The 24,473-nt window shown below is 39.4% G+C and overlaps 2 protein-coding genes across 2 annotated transcripts in view; one reads left to right on the top strand and one right to left on the bottom strand.

Moving 5' to 3' along the window:
* Nucleotides 1-24,473, top strand: part of LOC114218236 (RNA exonuclease 1 homolog) — a 43,612-nt gene that overhangs the window by 18,545 nt on the left and 594 nt on the right. Inside the window, 11 exon segments of the mRNA XM_088018792.1 lie at nt 1,777-1,873; nt 5,135-5,197; nt 6,389-6,538; nt 8,021-8,134; nt 10,874-10,956; nt 11,139-11,246; nt 12,707-12,731; nt 12,734-12,818; nt 16,687-16,825; nt 19,433-19,553; nt 21,060-22,792. Coding sequence (XP_087874918.1) covers nt 1,777-1,873; nt 5,135-5,197; nt 6,389-6,538; nt 8,021-8,134; nt 10,874-10,956; nt 11,139-11,246; nt 12,707-12,731; nt 12,734-12,818; nt 16,687-16,825; nt 19,433-19,553; nt 21,060-21,142 — 1,068 coding nt within the window. The 3' untranslated portion in view covers nt 21,143-22,792.
* TEK (TEK receptor tyrosine kinase) overlaps nt 22,789-24,473 on the bottom strand; it is a 92,483-nt gene continuing 90,798 nt past the window's right edge. The window contains exon 23 of the mRNA XM_028115236.2: nt 22,789-23,783. Within this exon, the coding sequence (XP_027971037.2) occupies nt 23,709-23,783 (75 nt within the window). The 3' untranslated portion in view covers nt 22,789-23,708. The remainder of the gene's footprint in view (nt 23,784-24,473) is intronic.

Below are 24,473 nucleotides of genomic sequence, written 5' to 3'. Positions count from 1 at the left end.
TGGCTTCAGTGGGGTCACCCTCTGTCAGCATAACCTACTGGTCAGCCAATGATTGGTTAGAAAATTTTCTTCAGTGCCTTGTCTGTATGTCTTCCTCCCTTTGCCAAGGGGCTCTGTGTGAAAAGACATGCCCTAAAACTTAGGGCAGTTTGTCGATAGCCTTAACTTTTACTTCCTGCTTGTGCCAGGGCCTCAAGAACAGCCTTATAAGGCCTTCTCTTTTCTCAGGTCTTTCCTGGGCCACCTTTTAAACCCCAGGAATATGTTAGAGCTCTTCAAAGTTCTTTATGGTCATATAGGTCTCCACGATTTTAAAAAAATTCCTGACCAAGTTCCCCTTTGCCCAATGGCAAAGGGGAATCATAATCTTAGGTAGCTGCCATATTGCCACCCAATTGCTAATTGTTTTAGTAGCACCCTGGGAATAGGGGTTTTCCCCCCATGAGCTGAGTTTTGAGTCAGGTCAAATACCAGCAACACCTTGGGAATAGAGACTTTCCAGGGATCTGTTCCTTCAGACAAAATATTGACTGTGCTCTGGGGATGATGCTGATTGTGTAGCTATAAGAGAAATCTGTCCTCTGTTGGCTACCAGGCTGCCAACTTTTTACCGCTATGCCAGTAAGCTGGGGGGTGGGGAGTAGGGGGTGGGAAAAGCCTGAAGCTAAGATGGTATAGACCCCACTGTCTTACCGAGGTTCAGGAGCTTCTCTTAGATCATTTTCAGTTTGTTCTGTGACTTTGGTTAATTTTCAGAGTTTTGAAATGGTCACTTTGGGTTGTTTTGCCAGTATTCTTATTATTTTAATGGGACGGTGAGTTCATGAAGGTTCTTGTTCTGCCATTCCGGAAGTCTGTCTCTTCTAGGATTCTATATTGGTTAAAGAATAATGGAAAAGCAAAGACAAACAAAAAAGGAGTCTCTTACACAGAAATGTTACCTTTTCTTTTCTATCCTCGCCAACTCACCCCCCAACCCTACCCATGGCTCTCTCTCTATGAGGTTTAGTGTAGTGAGAAGAGTCTTTCTTTTGTGTTTGGGCACACCAGGATTCAGTTACTAGCTCTGCAACAATAAGATATTTACTTTTTCTTGAGCCTCATATATCAGTGGTGATGACACCCATGCTCACAGAATCACAATGAAGATCGAGAAAATAGTTAATGAGCTGATACCAAACTTGCACATACTCGGTGCTCAATAAAGTATTAATAGAATACACTATTTATTATTATTTTATTCCTTTTACTTGTTTCTGTCATAAATCATTTTTTTCTTTTACTGACCTGTGTTAATGAGTCCTGGTATAAAAATAATAATTATAGTTTTAGAGAAGTAACGTACAAAATAAAGGTAATGAAAAGAGGATCCTGTCTTCCCTTTGCTGTATGATCTTAAGCAAAGTTTTTAGCAATTTGAGCCTAGTTTCCTCACCTTTTTATGAGAATAATGGTATATGCCTTTGATACATTAGGGGCTCCCTTTGAGAATCAAATGAATTTATATACACTGTAGGCTTTTTGCACTGTGCACTCTAGACTGTGGTTTTAGTTTGTGACAATCAGTATCTAGTTCTTGGATTTGATATATGGGATAAGTTTATTTTTTTCTTTTCTCTCAAAAACCATAAGCCCAAAAATGCGTTTTTATTTGTGCCATTTGCCCCCATCCCTTGAGTTAAATGTTTGCCATATTTATTCCATTATATCATAAATGACATTTATTATCCATAGACTTTAGATTTGATATTTTTTATTATTCACTTCATGTTCTAGGCTAAAATAGAAGAAAAGGCCATTTATGAACACTGTGGCAGTAGAAATATGTATGTGAACATAGCAATAAATACTCTTAAGAAGCTGAGACATCAAGGTAATTTCTTCTTAATTAATCAAGTGGTAAGATAAAAACTTGTGATGAATACCTGACACTGAACGTGTGTTTTCATTAGCAGGGTTGTTTTTAGATATCCAGTGCAATGTATTTTTAAAATACTCTCTTGAGTAGAATGTGCAAGTGGGATATTTGATTGAAAATAACAAATTAGATTTGAAATTAGACAAAGGAATATAGCCTCCTCAAGAGTGGTTATCACAAAGATATTTAAACTTGATTTTTATTATAAAAGTAACTCATTCCACATGGAAGAGTATTTCTTAGTTTGGTTTTTTTTTCATTATTGTTCCCCCTCAGGCCTCTTTTTAGACATTGTTTTTTCTACCACCCCCACCCCCAATCCCCAGTAAGATTAAGTATTAAGGGATAATATTTTGTTGGGTAAGGTTGAGTTTTGGAGAGCCACATACCATTTTAATAGCTATGGTTTTTTTTTTTTATTCCACAAGAGCCAATTTTGTTTGCTCAGGGGCAGTACCACCCTCACTGAGAATACATAGCATGAATTCAAATAATACAGAAAAGCATTAAAAAAAAAACAACCAGCTAGGAGCACATGGTTGGCCAGTTGTTTAAGCATCCAATTCTTGATTTCGGCTCAGGTTATGATCTCAGCTCAGGTTATGATCTCAGGTGGTGAGATTGAGCCCCATTTTGGGGTCCATGCTAGGTGTGGAGCCTGCTTAAGATGCTCTCTCTCCCTCTCCTTCTGCCCCTCCCCTACTCTCACGCATGCTCTGTCTCTTAAAAAAAAAAAAAAAAAAAACCCAAAACACAGCCAACCTTCTTCGAAATCTCCTATATAGACCCTTATATAATGAATACAGAAATATATATTTTAATGATTTAAATGAATACAGTCATTTTATGTATGGTCTGACTTTTTTCACTGAATAAGGTATCATAGAAGTCTCTAGTCAACCTAGAATCTGTGTTAACATCTAGATCTGTATCATGCTTTTTAATGACTACTTGATAGTCGATTGTATAGAACCTATAGTACTGATATTCCATTGTGTGGAATGTGTAATACAGATGAAACAAATGATCTGAGTATTAAGTTGATTACATGTTTTTTCTACCATAAGTTCTGTGATTAATGGAGTGTGAACTCTGACATTTCCTCATACTAGAGCAGATATAGCCTTAGCATAAATTCCTTGCACAGAGTAGCTAGCAGAAAGGGTCTGCATGTTTAAAATTGGTAAATATTGCTGCCTCCAGAAAATGTTTGCCCTTTACATCCCCCACTAATAAGGTAGGAGTATATGTATTTGTCTTCACACCTTGCAAAAGTTAATCATTTATCCTCTTTCAGAGTGTGAAAGAATAGGCCAGAAATGAAGTTCTTTTAGTCTTTTTTTATTACTATGAAGACCTTCCTTTTCCTCTCTCTTTTGAAATTCCTTTTTGCATCCTTCTGCCCCCTTTTGTTATTGGCCCATCATCTGCAACAACTTTTTGCATATCTCCTTTAAATGCGCTGCAGATGTTTTCCTCAGTTTGCTGCTTATACTTCAGCCTTATTAAGTTTTTAATAATATAGAAGGTATTTTCCTTTTTGGTTTCTGGGTTTTGTGTTATGCTTACAAAGGCTGTTCTAATTTCAAGAATATAAAAACTTTATAATTTCTTTATGGCATTTAAAAAACATACCGCACTTGAAGTAGACTTAAACGTGCATTAAAATATACAAGGTGTCATGAACAGACATTTCTTGAAAGAAGACATACAGATAGCCAAAAGACACGTGAAAAGATGCTCAACATCACTCATCATCAGGGAAATATAAATCAAATGAGATATCACCTCACACCTGTCAGAAGGGCTAAAATCAAAAACACAAGAAACAGCAAGTGTTGTTGAGGATGTGGAGGAAAAGGAGCCCTCGTGCACTGTTGGTGGGAATGCAAACTGGTGCAGCCACTGTGGAAAATAGTATGGAGGTTCCTTAAAAAAATTAAAAATAGAATTACCCTATGACCCAGTAATCACACTACTGGGTATTTACCCAAAGAGTAAGAAAACACTAATTCAAAAGAATATATGCACATATATGTTTAATGCAGTATTATTTATAATAGCCGAATAATGGAAGCAGTCTAAGTGTCGATAAATGAATGGATAAAGAAGATATATACATACACTATATTTTATATACACACATATATGTACGCATACATATATACACACAATGGAATATTACTCAGCCATATAAAAGGATGAAATCTTGGCTGTTTGCAACAACAAGGAAGGATCTAGAGTATATTATGCTAAGCAAAGTAAGTCAAAAATAGACACCATATGATTTCACTTGTATGTGGAATTTAAGAAACAAAACAAATGAACTACGGAAAAAAAGAGACAAACCAAAGAACAGACTCTTAACTATAGAGAGGAAAACTGATGGTTACCAGAGAGGTGGTGGGTGGGGGAATGAGGGAAATAGATGATGGGGACTAAGGAGTACACCTGTGATGAGCACAGGGTGATGTATGCAAGTGTTTAATCACCTGAAACTGATATAATACTGTATGCTAACTATACTGGAATTAAAAAACTTAATAAAATAAAATTTAAAAATTTTTTTAAAAAATTTAAAAAAATATACAAGGTCGCTTAGGTTAGTATTTTTATAGTATTTTAACTTCCCCCCTTCTTTTCATATTAAATGTAGCACACAGAAATTGAACATAGAGGTCTAAGTACATATTTTGTATATTTGCAATGGAAATAGAAATGATTTGCAAATTGTTAGAGTTGTAGTCAATATGATGAAAACTCATTGACTCACATTTAGACATACTCTAGCCAATATACAAAATATATTAGCTTTGGAAACTATGAAGCCTTGACTTTTTTTTTTTTTAAAAGATTTTTTTATTCATGACAGAGGGAGAGAGAGAGAAGCAGAGGGAGAAGCAGGCTCCCAAGGAGCAGGGAGGCCCGATGTGGGACTCAATCCCTGGACCCTGGGATCATGACCTGAGCCAAAGGCAACCATCCGAGCCACCCAGGCGCCCAAGCCCTGACCTTTTTAGTAGTTCAGTAAATTTAACTTTTTTCTCAAGTTGGAATTGGTTATGAAGGTATTTGGTCTCACTTGTTGGGTGCTTGTTTTAAGGTAAAAATAAAGTCTTGACTATGCTATACACCTTTTTTGTGTGTTCTGTATTTTTTTATGAAGCAGACAATAATAATTCATGGTCTCAGGAGAAAAGTTCTTGTATGTTCTAGATGTGTCTGGAAGCAGTAACAGCAACAAAACAACTGGATTGAAAATGAGAAGAAAAGTGGTAAGCTAGGTGTAATGATGACAGACCCTTGTCTGTTATCACCTTAAAGGAGAACTAATTGCAGCATAATGCAATTATTAAACTGTTGTTTATGAAGGATCACCTGCAGACCGTGCATACTTGATATCCTTTTAAAAAATTAGTATAAATACATGAAAAAAATGGGCTCTACTTAGGCAGCATTTGAATTCTCAACCTCTTTTTTTTTTTTTTTGAGAGGGTGAGAGTTAACATATATCCAGCCAGCAAGAGTCGTGCTTCTCAAACTTAACTTGCATATAATTGCCTGGGAATCTTGTTAAAATACAGATTCTGCTTCAACGGGTCTGGGAACAGCCTCAAAGTCTGAATTTATAACAAACTTCCAGGAGCAAGAAGCTAGAGAAAAGGTGTTACTTGAATTTGGTTGTGTTTTCAATAAAACCAGTGGTAGTACTTGTCCTCCAAGTACTTGTCTGAAACAAAGTAGGGTCTTCTAGAATCTCCTAATACTTCTCACACAGGAGAATTCTTCCTTTTACAAAAGGGTCTGCCAAAGGTGGTCTAGCAAATTCTGCCAGTTTTAAATAATAGGAGAAATTTTAAGAATCCATTAGTATGAGGGGATTTAAGGGTTAGTGATGTTGGGAAGAGATCCTTGAACTCATGGATTTTGCCTGTGTGAAAGACACCATGTTTGCTGCTTGTAAACTTTTGCACTCTTCTTATCTCTGTGACTATTAAGAATCAATAAGCATGATTTGGAACCAGAGGATCTGAGTTTGTATATCAGCTGTGCTGTGTACCCTTGGTCATGTGTCCTCATTTCTCTAGAGCCTCGTCTATAAAAATGAGGTCAATATGTTTGCCCTTCTGGGTTAATATAAAGTTTAAATCAAAGTCATTAGGATAGTTTGGCATATGCACTAGCTATTACTGATCTGATTCTTACTTTCCCTTCTCTTATCCAAAGTATAGGACATCAGATGATGTCTATATATGTGTGTGTGTGTGTGTGTGTGTGTGTGTGTGTGTGTATGTATTTATTTTGGTCAGAGGATATGGAGACTCGGATTCTTTTAGGCTACTCTCTTACCGAATGTTAATCAGCATCCTGGCTTTTCATGTCTGGAAGGGTTAGTAGACTCTAACCTTACCACTCCTTATTTAAAACATGCTATTTAAATTTTATTGAACAGTCCTTTTTTTTTCTTAGTACTCACAGGAATTATTCTCTACAGACATCTGAAAGACTACCTTCTAACTGAAGAACAGTTACATGAAAATAACTATCCCCAGCCCAACCCTGACAAACCAGGAAGTATTCTTTTCACCTCAGGCATGACAAAAGCACTTGTAAATGACAGTAAGTATGTGGGACCGAAAATGATCCTCGCTACTTACTAAGGTTGGAACACTGAAAGGATTATTTCCCTTTCCACTTCAAGTATCTAAGTAGTATATCTTATTTTCATAATTTATTTTATTAAATCTTAATCATTTCAGGTAAGTATGAGCATTACGTCCATTCACAGGTCAAATGACTTGTCAAAGATCCCTCTGAAAATAAATGGTAGAGCCAGGATTTGAACCCAAGGACTCTGATTCTAGAGTCCTTACTCCTAACTATTCATACATATATGCAGTGTCATGTTTTGAATACTTTGTATCCTTTCATTAGGAATTCTTATCAAAAGATTTACAATTGAGGGGGCGCCTGGGTGGCTCAGTCGTTAAGCATCTGCCTTCGGCTCAGGTCATGATCCCAGGGTCCTGGGATCGAGCCCCGCATTAGGCTCCTTGCTCCGCGGGAAGCCTGCTTCTCCCTCTCCCACTCTCCCTGTTTGTGTTCCCTCTCTTGCTGTCTCTCTCTCTGTTAAATAAATAAAATCTTTTTAAAAAAGAAGATTTACAGTTGGTATTATTATTACACGTTTTCTCTAAATGCTAGGTATGGTTACCTCCCCCGCCAAAAAAAGAAAATACAGGATACTTAACACCACAACTGTCAAATCTTAGGTCCATTCAAGTTTGCAATGCAGTTGCAGGAATATTTTTCAGTGACTACAAAATATTTATCTTTGGTATCTTTAGAATTTTTCTCAGGATTATCTTCACCATTTGTGATACCTTTTTTGTTTGTTTGTTTTTCCTAAACCCTTACCCCAGTTAAGAACATGGGCTCCGAAGGAGGAAGGCAGATCTGGGTTTGGATGCTGGTTGGATGTGGATAAGTCATTTAACCTCTCCCAGCTTTGGTTTTCCCAGTTCTGGATAATAGTAGTTACCCCATCAGCTTGTTGTGAGACTCTATCCCGGGAATGCATGTTAAATGCTTGGCACAGTGCGAGCCTCAGAAGCTCACAGTAGACATTCAGATAAGAGTTGCTTTCATCATCGGAGCCAGTTTGAGGAATATTATTCATAAATGGGTCTAGTGAAAAGCTCAGATATACGCTCAGCGACTTAATATATACAGGTCACTGTATGTCTAAAAGGGATAAAATAATAAGACTTGCTTATTTCAGGAGCTACTGTGTACTAACAGATAATCAAGTTGGGTACAGTCAGACTGTGGTGCTAATGCCACAATTATCTGGTGTTAGGCTGACTCTGGGGACAGACAGGGGATGCCTGTTTGAGGAGGGGGCCCTGGGGCCGTGAGCAGGCCACCCGCAAGTATTCCTCTGATGAGCCCTGTGACTTCTCCTGTGACTTCATGGTCAGCCCTGGGTGTGTGATCCATGCATGATCAAGAATGCACAAGCACTTCATTCCCTGCACTTCGATCCATTTTTCTTTTCTCTCCATAGATTCATGAATAATTTCACTTCCTACTTTGTTTTAGCTTCCAGGAAGATATGTTGTCGTTGTGGGAAGATACGTGGTGTGACGCCCACAGGCAAACACAGCAGAGTAGAAGAATGTAACTACCACTTGGGCCCCGTGCTGAGTCATAAAGGCAAGTATTTGGTAGCTCTCTTGCACTTAGTTGATCAGCCAGTGCCCAAGTTGTTGAGAGAAAAGTGGAATAAAGTATTCCCTTCGCTGTATGTATTAAATGCCGTCCCGGAAAGAGAGACTGTAACCCCTGAAGTTTGAACCTCTGACCACCGCTTCCTACCCTTGCGGCCTGCAGGCTCAGGAACGCCCAGGCTGTGACAGTTGTGCAGAAGGACCTCCAGGCGGTCAGCTCTCCCCGGACTTCACCTGCTTTGCGCCTGCCAGGGTTAGAATAGTTTCTTTGCCACCCCGCCCCGGCACTGAGTGAAGATGAACTCTTGATTCCTTCCCCCGCCAGTCCCCATCTTCCCTGCAACGTGGTAGTTGGCTACAGTCCACTCAGCTGGGTGTTTTGCCTACACAAACCGAAAACCTGGGTGCCATCATTAGTCTCCCTGTTGTGCACGTTTTCGTCTCAGCAGTGCACATGTCTCATTGGCTCTCCCTCAGGAATATAGCCTGAGCCTGTGCTGTCTCCACCTCTCCTGCCCCTGCCCAGGTCCAGGCCACCCCCATCTCTGTCCCCAGTTGTTGCACCGTCGTCCTGCTCAGTCTCCCTGCTTCCACCAACCCCCCAAATCTATTTTTCACTCCCAAGCCCCCAGAATAACTTTTTTACATCTAGTCCTGTCTCTGCCCTGCTTTGATGAAAAGCCTTCGGTTACTTTGCTGACCCTGCCTGATTCGGCCTGTGCCCCCATCTTCCACCCTGTCCCTTGTTCCCTTCACAGTTCCCTTCTGGCCCCCTGTCCAGAGCCTCCTTGCCTGTTGTTCTCTCTGCTTTTGCCGTGGCTCGACCCTCCTCATCCTCTGGGCCTCTGCTTAACTTGTCCATCCACGAGGTCCTTTCTCAGCCTCACCGTCTGAACGAGGCCTGCTCTCTTCCATCCCTGCACACTGCCTCTTCCTTTCTGAGCACTTAACCACATTTTATAATGATCTAGTCACTTATCTGCCATCTCCAAAAGACTGTAAACTTTGGGAGGGACCACCATCCGTCCTTGTTTTCTCGCCTCATTGTCTCCCCAGCACTTAACATGGTACCTAATGCATATGGACCATCCATAAATCTTTGGGTGGGTGCATGGACACAGGAATTATTCATGTAGAGATGGGCATGAATATGAATGAGATTGTACTAAATGCTATGAAGAAGATAACGCAAGGAAAAGGAAATAGAAAAGAACAATGGGCTTGATTGAATGACAGAAAAGATACGTGGATACAGAATAAAGTAAATCAGGCAGGTTTGGCCTGAGTGTTTAGAGCATGGAAGGCTTAGTTTCATAGGGAGGAGGGACTGTGAATTCCAAAAGGAGGAGAACAAAGAGGGAAGACGCTGAAGGAAGGGTAAGTGTAGCAGGCAGGCCGGTTGCGCTAACCAGACAATACAGCGTAATGAACAGAGCAAGGACTCCGGAGCCAGCAGACCCGGGATTTGGGGCTTTTTTGCCACCTACTTTATCTGAGACCTTGGGCAAGCTACGTCAGCTCCCTGAGCTTTTGTTTCCACCTTCATAGAACGAGCTTTAGGTGACAGTTCTGTGAGGTGACATGTCAAAGTCCTGGCTTCTGACAGATGCTGCGTTAATACCGGTTCTCTGTCTCCCTTTCTCATCACAGGACAAAGTAAGATAAAGCTGTGGGATGTCAAGATTGGATGAGTAACGTAAGGCTGGTTAAGCACGAGCCTTCAGTGCCAGCCTGAGAAATTGGCATTTGATCAGTAACGTACAAGGGAACAACTTGAGGAAAGTGATAGAATGAATGTGTGCTTCAGGAAAATCGGTCTTAACCACATTTAAAGGAAAACTGGTGCAGAAACCACTGGAGGCAGAAGGATTTAATAGGAAACAGTTGAGAGAACGTTACCTTGGCCAGAGGGAAGAAGGGCTAAGGTGAATAAGGGAACAGATGAGCTGGAATATGGGAGTGGGATAAGAAAAGAGTTATGAAGGCTTGGGATTATTGCTGTGAAATGTGCAAAGTGCCTGGTCAAAGATGGCAGAAGGAGAGGGCATCAGGATTTGGTAGGTCCAGCCAAGGCTGGAGGTGCCATCTGTGTTGTGGTCTCAGCCTCCATAACTGGGTGGTTTCTTGGGTCAGATCAACAGCTCAGACACAGGAAGGGAGAAGGTGGTAGTTGGAACCCCTCAACCAGAGGGCTCCAGTAGAGAAAAAAGGTCAAGGAGTAGGGAAGGTTGAAAAGATTTTGACTCTGGTCATGATCTCAGGGTTCTGGGATCAAGCCCCTTGTGGACCTCCCACTCAGTGTGGAGTCAGCTTGAGATTCTTTCTCCCTCTCCCTATGCCCCTCCCCCCACTGTCATGTGCCCGTTGTCTCTCTAAATAAATAAATAAATAAAATCTTAAAAAAAAAAATGCCAGAGGATTGCTGAGGGACCAGGGCAAAATCAGGGAAAGAGGAAGGAAGGGGACTGAAGGTGTTCAGGACATTGGTAACTGTAATTCACCTTCAAAGTGTGAGCCATAAGAACTCTGCTTCCAGGAGTTGATTTTTCCTGTTCATTATGTAATATCCAAAACTAGGACTATGTGGAGTGGTAACATGAGATCATGTGCCCGGCAGTGTCCTTAAAGATCTTTGAGGGTAAGGTAAGACACGTGCTCTGGGAGTGAGCCACTTCTGCTTTATAGAATTTGCCTGTTTTGATTTGTATTTTTTGTTTGTTTGCAGTCCTCGGTGGCTTAGAGAGACGGTACAGCTGTTGTGAAGGTGTCCTTGGGTCTGCCGGCTGTCAGGTTGCCAAGGTAGGGCTTGTCATGACCCTCCATGACCCTACGGTCAGACCACTGCTCATGTCAGGGCCAGAGGTGTTGCCTCCAGAGACCAAGAAGCATTTGAAAGAATTCATTAGCTAATTTTTAATTGAGAAAATTTTTATGAGTGTAATTGCTTCTGCAGAAATAAACAGTAATTTATTTGGCAACATTTATTTCAGCTTCACGTTCATGGCTGGAAAGAAAACATAGAGGGCTTCATGAAGACTTTCGTCAAGTGCCCACCCGCCGATGGTAATCCCGGTGTATTTGCTGTGAATTGTGAGGTGGTATGTCAGTGTTTTCTCTTCCACCCTTCTTGGAGTAATTACAAGCGAATTATTGTGGCACACTCTCCATTGTTTGACAGCACTTCACTGGACTTTATCCCCATCCCACAAAGCTCTGCAGTGTAGTTCACATACTTTCAGAAGCAACTGAAGCTGAAGAGAGGTGACTTGGAGGAATTCCCATACCTAGTAAAGGATAGAGCCAGGAATTGGTCCTTGGTCCTCTTTTTATTTAATTTTTTTTATGTATCACCAACGTTGGTTCTACTCCTCAAATTGCTGAACTTACATGGGTGGAAAATGTTACAAATAGTACCGTTACCCCCGAATCAACATAAAAACTTGAATAAATTTTTCAAAACCTCTTGTTTATAGAGACAGTAAAATATTTTTAGGGATTTTTCTTCATATGAGAATCAATATGAAAAAGCAGGGAACAAAGAGAACTTGGAATCCTATGACCTGGGAAGCCCCACCCCTTACCCACGGTCACCCCCCAAGCAAGTCTCCTGGATGCTCTAATCTGTAAAGTATGGGGTTAATCACTCCACGGTTACTGTGAGAATCAGATATACTAAAATAGGAGAAAGTACATTGGACATGTCAAACATCATGTGAACAGTTGTCTCTGCCGAAACCTAAGATTTTTATTCCCTATAGTATATTTGGAGAGCAGCTTAGTGGAATTTAATAATGATAAATAGAGAAGGGCGTTGTTCAGTTTGAAGCTTAGGTCTTTAACTGGAAACAAGGCTGCTTCAGGCTTTGAAATCAAGTATCCTTTCCATGTTGTCCTCTACAGTGACATGTTTATGTATTGTAAGGATTTTCTTTTGTAATTCAACAAAATCTATAACCGCATTATCCAATAGGTAACAGTTCCTCAGTCACACTAGCCATATTTCACTTTTTTTTGAGAGAGAGAGAGAGAGCATGTACACATGCAAGCGGGGGAGAGGCAGAAGAAGAGGGGGAGGGAGAACCTCAAGCAGGCTCCATGCCCAGTGCAGAGCCCAATGCAGGGCTCAATCTCACAACCCTGACATCCTGACCTGAGCCAAAATCAAGAGTCAGATGCTTAACTGACTGAGCCACCCAGGCACCCCTCATACTAGTGGCTAGTGGCTGCCATACTAGACAGCATAGAAATAAAACATTTTATCATCATGGAATGTTCTACTGGATAGCACTAATGTCTAATAAAAATAATTGTAAAGACTAAGCCAGGAAAATGGAATGATTATATTAGCAGAAATACTACTAACATTAAAAAAAATTTAAAGCTTGGAACATCTTTTACAAGACCGTCAGATCCACTGACTGGCTTTTGTTAGCAAATCCAAATAATATGATTAAATTATATATTCTAGTTAGAAATATTCCTTTAGGATATCTAAGATGTTAAAATGTTTACTCGATATACTATGTAAGTTTAATATGTTCCCCCCCCCCCTTTATAGTGCTATACAGCCAAAGGTTTGGAACTTAAGTGACCGTGGTTGATCCCAGCCTCCAGGTGGTCTATGATACATTTGTGAAACCAGATGAAGAAGTCATTGACTATAACACCAGGTATATAAAAGGGTTGGCTTTTGAGAATGTAGTATATTCAACATGTAGTTTAGGTGAGTTTTAGCTTAGTACTTTTATTGAGTCAATATTACAGCATGAGTTATACTATTTTCCTTTAGTTCATTCATTTGTTCAAAAACATTCATATTTTATTGAGTACCTTGTTAAAATTATGCAGACAGACACTGTGTTAGACCTCAGGTTACACTGTGTTAGACCCCAGGTCAAAACTATGGGAACTGAATCTAACTACAGTGTACATTAAAGGTATGTGTTATCCTAGCATTACCTGTCTCTCTAAATAAGAGACAAGGCTTCAGCCCTCATGGTGTTGACATGTTGGAGTGGTAGGTAGGAGGCTAGAAAGGTAAAAATATTGAATAGATTATTCCACCATTAATCAGTTCCTTTTGAAAATACCATATTAGCCATTTCCATTAGGTAAAAATACCCATTAGATAAAAATTTCTGCAATCTTGTAGACATGTTCCTGAGTATACATGGCTTTGATATGGCATGCAAAGTAATGGTTCAGTGCAGATTCTATTCTGTGAATCATTATTATTAAAATATGACATATTTCTGACCCAAACTCAGTGCTAACTTTGAAATGGTACAATATAGATGTGCCTTTAATTTTATATTATTATATGTATGTATATTCATACAAGGTTATTAATTTAATAACCTTGTATGAAACACCAGTGATATCACTGATCGATTGAATTTGGGTTTCCTAAAGGCTTATAAGCCATATAACATGACCTATTTATATATTTCCTCAAATATAAAATGGCAAGGATCTAAATTTTCACTTTAGAATAAGAAGTGTTTGTTATTGATGTTATTGTATTTACTGTTCAATTTTCTTTAACATATTCTCCAAAAGTACTTAAAATTACTCATTTATATATGTGTGTGTATATATATGATTTGTTTACACATATAAATATGACTTGTATATACACATACACATATATAGTATATATAATGTACATAGTATACATAATACAGTGTAGTATATATAATACCTTATGTAATATTGTATATAGAGTATATGTATCATATATAATGTGTATATGTCCATAATTTTGGAACACAGTAAAACAAAGTGGTCGTGTAAATTAAAAGTTATTTTGATGATAAATATTGAGAATATTTATAGAGAATTCTGATAAGCATTTTTAAACCTAAATTCCCTCACAGTTCATAAAAATGGTTATATGCATAAAAATCAGTAAAGGTTGCTATTATCAGAAAATACATTTTGTATACTAATCTTTCTCCTGACCTATTTGGATTTTTTTTCCTACTCATTTTTGCCACATTTGAATAACCGTATTTTATTGGGTTTTTTTCCAGCTTTATTGGGGTATATTGACAAACAGAACTGTAACATACTTAACATTACTGGACTAGTGGTACTTATTCTTTCATGGTTTTAATGGAATCTTTCCTAACTGCTTTTTGGAAATATTTGGTAATTATTGATATTCATAGTGACAAAATGATAACTGAAGGGCTTGCATTATAAACAATTTTGAGTCTCAAAAAAACTTCAAATGCATTCAGTGCACTGAATTTTTTAAAAATGAAAGTAAGCCCAAGTACTCCATGATAATTTCCTCTTAATCCAAATAGTTGATTAACTATTTATCAAATTCCCTAAGCTTGATGATGGAGCCAGGTATCTTTTTTTTTTTAACTATTCAAGTATAATTGACATACATTGTCAGTTTCAGGTGTACAATATAATGATTTGTCATTTGCATGTGAAATGATCACAGTAAGACTAGTTACCATCTGTCACCGTACAAAGTTTAAAAACCTTTTTCTTGTGAGAACTTTTAAGATTTCCTTTTTAAATAACTTTCAAATTTACAGTACAGTATTAATGATTAGAGTCCCCATGCTGTACATTACATCCACTTGACTTACCAGTGGAAATTTGTACCTCTTGGTCTCTTTAACCCATTTTTTCCTACCCCCAACTGCCTTCCCCTCTGGAAACCACCATTCTGATCTCTGTATCTGTGAGTTTTATTTTGTTTGTTCATTTATTTTGTTTTTTAGATTCCACATATAAGTGAAATCATAAGGTGTTTGTCTTTCTCTGATTTATTTCACTTAGCCTAATACCCTCAAGGTTCATCCACGTTGTCACAAATGGCAAGATTTCTTTCTTAGAGCTAAGTGGTATTTCTTTGTAGATATTATGCTGCATCTTCTTATCCATTCATCCATCAATGAATACTTAGGTTATTTCCATATCTTGGCTATTGAAAATAACTGACACTGGAGTACATATGTCTTTTCAAATTAGTGCCTTCATATTCTTCAGATAAATACCCAGAAGTATAATTAGTGGATCATATGGTAGTTCTGTTTTTAATTGTTTGAGGAAGCTCCATGTTTTTCATAGTATATGGTTATGTACCATATATACTGTATACTGGCAGTATGTTGGCTACATCAATTTATATTACCACCAACAGTGCACGAAGGTTCCCTTTGCTCTGCATCCTCGCCAACACTTGTTATTTCTTATTTTGTTGACAGTAGCCATATAACAGGTGTGAGGTGGTATCTCATTGTGGTTTTGATTTGCATTTCCCTGATGATGAGTGATATCGAGCAATATCGAGCATCTTTTCATGTGCCTGTTGGCCATCTCTGTATCTTTGCAAAAATGTCTATTTAGATCCTCTGCCCATTTTTTAATCAGATTGTTTGGGATTTTTTTGTTGAGTTGTAGGAGTTCTTTATATACTTTGAATATTAACCTCTCATTGGATAAATGATTTGCAAATACCTTCTCCCATTCCATGAGTTATTTTGTTGATGGTATCTTTAACGGTGCAGAAGCTTTTTAGTTTAAGGTAGTCCCATTTGTTTATTTTTGCTTTTGTTGCCATTGCCTTTGGAGTCAGATCCAAAAAAAAAAAAAAAAAGATTAAAACCAATGTCGAGGAGCGTTTTGCCTGTTCTAGGAGTTTTGTGGTTTCTGGTCTTAGATTCAAGTCTTTAATTCTTTTTGAGTTAATTTTTGAGTATGGTATAAGTAGTCCACTTTCATTCTTTTGCATGTGGCTGTCCAGTTTTTCCAACATCACTTATTGAAGAGACTATCCTTTCTCCATTGTGTATTCATTCCTTCTTTGTCCTAGATTAATTGACCATATATGCATGGGTTTATTTCTGGGCTCTCTATTCTGTTCCATTGATCTCTGCATTGTCTGTATGCCTGTACCATACTGTTTTGACTACCATAGCTTTGTAATATTGTTTGAAATCAGGAAATGTGACGCCTCCAACTTTGTTGTTCTTTTTCAAGATTGCTTTAGCTATTCAGGATCTTTTGTGGTTCCATACAAATTTTACAGTTGTTCTATTTCTGTGAAAAATGCCATTGGAATTTTGATACGGATTGCATTGGATGTGTACACTTCTTTGGGTGATACGGTAATATTAATAGTGTTTTTCCAATCCATAAGCATGGAATATCTTTGCATTTACTGATGTCCCCTTCAATTTCTTTCATCAGTGTCTTAATTTTCAGTGTACAGGTCTTTTACCTCCTTGATTTGTGGCTATTTTAGGCTTACTTTAATGGGAGATAAAACTCAGACTATACAAAGAGAGTTCAAAGGAACTCTGTGAACTCCTCATGTCTCCCCGCTCCCAGATTTACATTAATTAATCCACATTACATTTTACAAATTAAGCTAGTAAAGGATAGCTGATGGTCGTAAGTAAGACTTTGTTTTGTTCCGAGAGTGTTTGTCACACTGGGTCAGTGATGTGTTCTAACTCTAACGGATGAAATCCAGTGAGTTACCTTCTTGCCTTGTGTGTCTGACTGGGGCAGGTTTTCTGGTGTGGTCGAAGATGACCTGAAGAACACCAAAACATCAATCCGTGATGTCCAAGCCATCCTGTTGAACCTGTTCAGTGCTGACACTGTACTAATTGGACATAGCTTTGAACATAGTCTCTATGCTCTTAAGGTAAAGAATTACAGCCTTGTACTTTCACAAAACAGTATGTGTTAAGGTGGTAGTCCTTATTATTGCATTATCATTGATTGTTGATTTGCCCTGTTAACTAAGAAGAAAAGAATTGCTGTCCATATTGATAATAAAGTCCAACCATCATAAACCAAAAGCAGTATAAGACAGCTAAAGTCATTTGGCTCTTCCAGATCAAAAAGAAAATCCATTAGATAGGATAAAACCAAAATCATTGTTTGACATTGTCTTTAATATTCAAATGGGTAAGACTAAGTTTATCTAACAGGTTATTTTATTCACCTACTTGGAGATACTTTTTCATATTAAGTCAGGTAGGTCTTACAGGTAGGCTCAAAAGCAGATGTCATGTTCATTTTTCTTGGCATGATAGACTTGAAAATCTACCCCTTAATATACTTCAGGTTAAAATTATCTGTTCCTTGCTCTAGAACAGGAGTCAGAACACTGTGGCCGGTGCTGGCCACGTATTTTTGCAAATATTTTTGTTAGACCCACTGCCCCCATTCACTTCTGTATTTTCTGTGGCTGCTTCCATGCTACAACAGCATTGTTAAATAGTTACGGCAGAGACTGTGTGGTCTGCAAGCCCAAAATATTTACAGCTTGGCATTTTTAAGAGTTTGTTGACCACCTCCATTCTAGAACACGAGTATCCGATAGAACTTTCTATATTTTCACTATACACCATGGTAGGCACTAGCCACATTTGTTATTTTTTTTTAAAGATTTTTTATTTATTTATTCATGAGAGACAAAGAGAGAGAGAGAGGCAGAGGGAGAAGCAGGCTCCCAAGGAGCAGGGAGACCAATGCGGGACTCGATCCCAGGGTCCTGGGATCATGACCTGAGCTGAAGGCAGACGCTTAACCATCTGAGCCACCCAGGCGCCCCACATTTGTTATTGAACATTTACAATATGTCTAATGTGACTGAGAAAATGATTCATTTTTTTTAAAGATTTTATTTATTCATTCGAGACACAGAGATACAGAGAGAGAAAGCATGAGCAGAGAGAGAGGCAGAGGGAGAAGCAGGCTCCTCGCTAAGCCAGGAGCCCGATGTGGGGCTTGATTCCATGACCCTGGGATCATGACCTGAGCCGAAAGCAGACACTTAACCATCTAAGCCACCCAGGCGCCCCTTCTCTTTCATTTTTTTATATTAAATTTAAACAGCCACATGCGGCTGGTGGCTTACCACTTGGACAGCACAGCTCTGGAACTGTTTCTTTGCTTTAGCCACCCCGAGGACTTACCTTCATGCAGAGAAGGGCCAGTTCTTCTTTAGTACAAGAATACAAATAAAGCCATTTAAATTTCATAGGTGAATGTCAGCCTTGTTTTCTGTAAAGCACCTGCTATTCAAAGTATAGATTTGTTTCCAATAGCAGTGTTGTGTTTGCCTGTGACAGATAAGCCTGGCATGTGCTTCTACCCAGACCTACCAAACTTTGCGAAAAGAGAGGTGGGGACAGACCTAAGTTTTCTTTGAGAAAGTTCTTCCAGGGATGTCCTTCTGTCGCCTCAGAGACCTCATGTCTCAAACTGAACTTCTCACCATGACTCTGTCTCTCCTTTTTTCAGGAACCATTCTATTCCACTTGTCTCCTAGACCAGAAAATCCTAAACCATCACAATTCATCATTGTAATCAGTCTGTTTCTTCTGTCCAGACAACTCCTGGATTTTCCTATTTTTCTCTATTTCTACCAGTGTCTTCTTTGATTTACTCAGTACCCTGCAGCCAGGAGCTGGTGTCTGGTTGGTAGTTGACACATTAAAGGAGAATTTAAAGTGCTTCTAAACATGGCATACTGGGGCTAAATGTTAACTTTCCAACTCCTCATTTTTCAATGAGTCTTTAAATTACTCTTGAAGCTAATCTTCTTCCATCCTCCTTTCAAAATACAGCTCCCCTCCTCAAGAATGCAAACTGGTACCTAACTTTCTAGGCTCTCAGTTATCTGACTGCTCTTCTTTTTATCTCTCTTAATTTCTGCTGTATGAAACTTCAGTGGAAGTTTATGCATCATCTTTCATGTATAAGCACAGGAAATTTGGACATAGATGCGACAGGGTCCTTGTCCATGCCCCCTCCCCAGACACACACAAGTAAACCACTCATATGTGGTAGGACATGTGCTAAGTTGAGGTGTACCCCGCTCAGCGGAGTCCCAAGGTGGGAGTGTGGCTCTGCATCTACCCCAGTCTTGGTTGGAACCTGTCTGCACATGCTGCCCCCTGGTGGTGCTCACAGGAGGAAAGTGGATTCACAAGTCAGACTGCTTAGATTTGATTTCCAGGTACTCTCCTAACTCCGTTCTTCATCTCTCAGAGCTGCAGTTCCCTTGGCTGCAAAAAGGGCCAGTATCATAAAAGGGACAATAAAATATCTACCTCATTAGGTTAGTCTGCAAGTTGTAATGATTAATCCATGTGGAGGGCTTAGTGACTGATAACGTCTTAGCTGCGTCACATTCCTTGCCCATGGAGTATAGTTCTCCCTCTACAATGATTGTTGCTGTGATCGGTTTTGTTATTCTTTGGGGAGAGCTTCTGAGAGGATTTTCTCTTTCATTTGACAGCTAATTCATACTTCAGTTGTGGACACGACAGTTCTGTTTCCTCATTGGCTAGGCTTGCCTCACAAAAGATCCCTCAAGAGTCTAGTGGCTGACCACCTGCAGAGGATCATTCAGGACAATGGTAAGAGCCTGTTTGCTCCTGATTAATATCAGGATCCTAAGTCTGACTTGAGTAAACCATGGGATTCATGGTAGAAGATCTGCTCCCTGAAGGGCTTAAGGTAGGTTTTTCTGTATGGATTCTCTCCTAGGGTGGAGAACCCTAAAGCATCTCGTTATGTAAAAAGCACTGAAATGCCCTCTGCCTGGTGTCATCCTGGATCTTCCACAGGCATCAGAATAACCATTATAGAGAATGGTGGCCAGATGTTTGTTCGGCAAATTGCCTGGCCTTTGAGTTCATGTATAAAACTTCTGTGGGTGTGGAGAACTAATTCCAGTCTAAATTTAGCTGGGTACCCCTTTTCATACGAGCTTTGCATCAAATGAGATTCCAGAATTCACTGGGTTTGGGTCATCTCACCCAGAGTAAATTGTGTGTGTTGTGTTAGAAAAAGAATAGTTCAAATTCCATAGATTCATCATATGTGCACTTGATTTATACTGGTTGTGTGTATCTTGCTCTCAGAACATCTGTTTTTTCTGATGAAACACACCCAAATTAAACAAGTTAATCAGGTACAGCAAGAATAGCTACCAGCCACCCCATTAGTGGCATTGCCCTATGCACAGTTGAGCAGTGTCCGCCTTGGAATGGAGGTGAGTTACTCTCTACGTTCATGTGTGCCCGTGTGGGCTCCTCTTTTGCACAACATAGAAGTCTAAGAAAATCAATTCTGTGTATGTTAAAATTTATGTTACAGTGCTGTGTTTCTAAAGATACCTAAGATATGGGAAGGCCCTCTGATCAAAATACCAACTGTACCGTATGGTCTTTATTCTTTCACTCTTTGTCTGTTAGACACTGCTGCTGTCTCGGTGGGTCTTCATCTGTTTTGCTAAAAATACATCTCAAAAAAATTCCTACAAAATTCTATTATAAAATGTAATGTGTTCTGTTGAAAACCATCTTGAACCTTAGGAAAATATTTCACTTCACAAAAAACAGCTTATACAAACATCTAATACCCCATTTTTTCCAGAATAACACAAATGAAAAATACCATACCATTTTAGACATGCTGATCATGTGATTTTTCTCATTTAATCTCAGACATCATTTATTATTCTCACCAGAACTGTAGGCTTTATATTTTGGGTAAATTTCATGCACTTGTATCTAAGGCCATTCTTGGTGTAGAGACCTGTACTTTTTCTAGCACTCTCTATTTTTGGCTTTTTGCCAGATCTTTTACTAATACCTGCTGCTTTGTTGTTCTGTGCAAAAGAGGTATATGGAGAAGGTGACAATGTGAGGACAGGCTACATAGGAAAAGGGAGATGTTTGCTAATCTAGACTTATGTATAATCTCTACAAAGCAATCAGAATCATATTTTGGTAAGTGCCCAGTGTTAATTTTTTAGACACATGAACTCAAGGCTTCGTTTTGTGAACCGCCGTGGGTAGTATCACGGATGAAGTCATTGTAGGTCTAACACGTTGTTTTATATTCTGTACCGTTTGGAGGTCACAGTTCAAGTGAAAGTGCTGCCGCCTGCATGGAACTGGTTCTCTGGAAGGTAAAAGAAGACCTGAAAGGGAAGAAGTAATCACTTTGCCTGAGCAGATCTAAAATCCCTGCAGTGTTGTTTCGGTGACGTCTCTCCTGCTGATAGTAGAGTTGGGTCTATGATGGTAGGAAGTTTCTTGACCTTTTTCTTCAAAGAGGAGAAAGAAAAGTGCTGCTGAGGTTTATTTATTACATGTTCAAGGTTAAGTTTCCACAGTTTATTTCAGAAGTTGTGAGTGGGGTAGGGGGTGGTTAGTTGGGAGGATTAAGTTGGTTTGAATTTTCGACTCTTCCTCATGGATCGCTTGTGACAATGGATCTCGGTTTACAGTTGAAGCAGTGGGCCCGTGTCCTCCATCAGGATCATGTCTCCAGTTACGTACATTTCTTTTTCTCTCCAACTGCCGAAAACCATCTTGACCTAACAGAATTTTTTTTAGGTCTCCTATATAAATAGATTTTCCTCACAAAGTAAATGTAAACTTTTTAGTGCACTCTGTTAACATAAAGATTTTGGTCATTTGGCTATTGTGTAATGTGTTTTTATTCTAACTGGTGTACTGTGACTGGATTTTAATTCATAACAACTCATTTTTTTTAAGGCAGTAGCCTCTGGATCTTCTAAACACCCTAACCTGCATTCCCAATACCTGAATTGTCTCATTCTTTTGAGGAGTTAGCGCCATCTTTCTTGCTTTCTCAAAATGTGGAAACTACATGACTTTATTCTGTTTGATTACCCTTAAGTATGACTCTTCAATATTGTTGCTGACATGCTACAAAATTACAAAGGTTTTACTGCCAGTAGAACAGGTGAGTCAGTGTAATCAATAGGAGGGCCTCTGGGCCGGAAGTACACCAGTCACCTTCTGACAGTTGCTTGTGCGGATATGCCCTCAAACGTACATCAGTTTGTCTGCCTTCATATTGTCACTTACAAGTAACTTAATGATCCCCGAACATCTTTTTCTTGCTGTCGCACGTACTTCTCAGCCAGGTCTCTTGTCATGTACTTGAGGTGAAGTAAAATAATTCAAATTTAGATCATTATGGATTTAAGTAATATATAATTAAGAAGGTCAGACTCTTATAGGGAAAAAACCCAACGTCTGTTCCAAAGTCATATGCAAAATTTGAAGGTATTCTTGGCATTTTCAGGTCATCTTTGTTCAGTTCCATGTACTTTGAAACTAAGCACGGTCAGGAGTATGTCTACAGCATGTGGGTAAAAAGCCAAGGGAGCTATTACAGGTATCTGGGCCTGTGTTCAAGGGCTCTTCATTGGGTTTCCAGCTGTTGATTCAGGGTATGCTAGCAGTCTTGCTTGTGCTGTGTCTACCTGAATATGCTGCTGTGAACAAAGGGCCCTGCTATCACTTCTGAATATGTGAGGTGGATTAAGGGGCAGGAATAGGGAACTTTATGCTGTATGTTGACTGATTTCACACTGTCCCATTTAAGAGAGATTCCAGTTCTAAGCCCTCAGTTGACACTGGAACACTACTGGAGGCACAGAAAGTGGACTAGACAGAACACTTCTCTATGTTTCCAGTCCTGCGAGCTGGAACGAGCATGTCTGGTAGAGTACCACACCCACTGCGCTACGGGCATCTTACCGACGGAGCTGGAGGACGGTAACTTGAAAGACATCTGGAAAGACCTAGGAGAAACATTCCCAGACGAAAAACAGGTAGGCAAGACATTTATTCACTTACTGTACGATCTCAGGGCAACATGTGCCTATGTTATAAACTGTAAACTCACAACTGATCAGCATGGAAACTTTACAATGTGTAGTATGTGAAGGGATGTCCTATTGGTACAAATGTCACATGTCTCCCAAATAGAATCCCAGGGTTCCTACTCGATTTCTTAAAATACACAAATCAGTGTCACCAGAGAAACTAAAACTAAATCCCATTAATTTATCAAGCTTGTACTTTTCTAAAGATCCTTAGACTTCTATGGAAAGAGAGTTAAGTCCCCTTCTAGATGGATTGACTCATGGGCTCTGGAAACACATGACGGAGGTATCCAATGACCAAGTGAAATTGAAATGGCTTCTACAGGTGGGGGAGAAAGTTTAGGGATGGATAGAAGAATCCCTTTCAGATGTTCACCTATGTCCCGATAATCTAACGTAGTTCCCCCACTTTCCTCACCGGTGCTGTCAGGGTGGGTGTGAGGTTTATTAACAACATCTTTGTTCTATACAGCAAAACATTTTATAGCATTCACTGTGAAGGTAAATATCAAAAATATCCAGGGTGATAATGAGTTAGGCATCATAGTAATTGTACTCACACACCTTCCTGTAAAATCCATATTTTTAGAAAAATATATTATTGCATATGAAACCATAAACAGGCATTCTGAGTTCAGCACATTCTTACTCAAAACAGTATATACAGTCCTAGTAGAGTCAAAGTGTCCTATAGATTCACACACAGGGGTTTCTGTGGTCACGTCCCAGACATACAGCAATATATATACATTTTTATATTCTGCGTCACCTCTCTTGGCAGAGTCTTGCTGGCTTTCTTGGCATCAAGGGTCTGACATGCCAGGGAAGGGGCAACATTATGTACAGATGGATGTGGGTTCTTCTAGGCTGCTTCTTCAGCAGAGCAGTCGATCCCAGCGTAGGCAAACTTCTCATAAAGTGTAGTATTCACATAGGTCTACGAGAGCAAGAGCAGTTCAGAGACACGGGCTCCCTCCGTCCTGCCACTGCCAGGGGCAGGAATAGACCCTAATTTGCTTAACTTATTTCAATTCAAATACTAGGTACCTGGGGGACGTTTTTCTGTCCTCAGTCCCCATCTTGCATTTGAGAGCTTTCTTCCTGAAATGCATCCCTTGCCTTCTACACCTAAGACTTCATCCTCTTACTCAGTCTCTAGGCCATTCTTTCTTCCCTCTCCGGAAATGTCCCAGACTGGTCACGATCACTTCTCAGTCCCCATTTCCCTCTGTGTGATCTCACCCACGTCTCTGGTTTAATTACCCCTCCAGTGGTGACTTTCCATCTATTTCCCTAACCTAAATTTGTCTTTTCAACCTCAAATCTGTAAGGCCAACTACCTGCTAGACCTTTTTAAGGAATTCCTGACCCTCCCCCTAGGAACCTGCAGACCAGGCTATACCATCTATCGGCTGTGTGTCCTTGGACACGTCACTCTCACCTCTTTGTGTAGATTTCTTCTGTAAAATTTGAGAGTCAGGCTTGATTACTGAGGAGGGTCCTTCTAGCTCAGAGGCTAATTCTCTCTGTTGTACCATGTGTGACTCTTTTATAGAAATCTTATTAACTCGGACATTGTAACATCCTCAAAGTTGGGGGCCATGTCTTTTACGTCCCTCTCTTGCCT

Source organism: Eumetopias jubatus, unplaced genomic scaffold (assembly GCF_037043125.1).
Source record: "Eumetopias jubatus isolate StellerSeaLion01/CBP00866 unplaced genomic scaffold, mEumJub1_p1.0 scaffold_15, whole genome shotgun sequence".
Classification (NCBI taxonomy): domain Eukaryota; kingdom Metazoa; phylum Chordata; class Mammalia; order Carnivora; family Otariidae; genus Eumetopias; species Eumetopias jubatus.
Note: the sequence above shows the minus strand (reverse complement) of the source record. Positions and strands in the feature narration are given on the sequence as shown.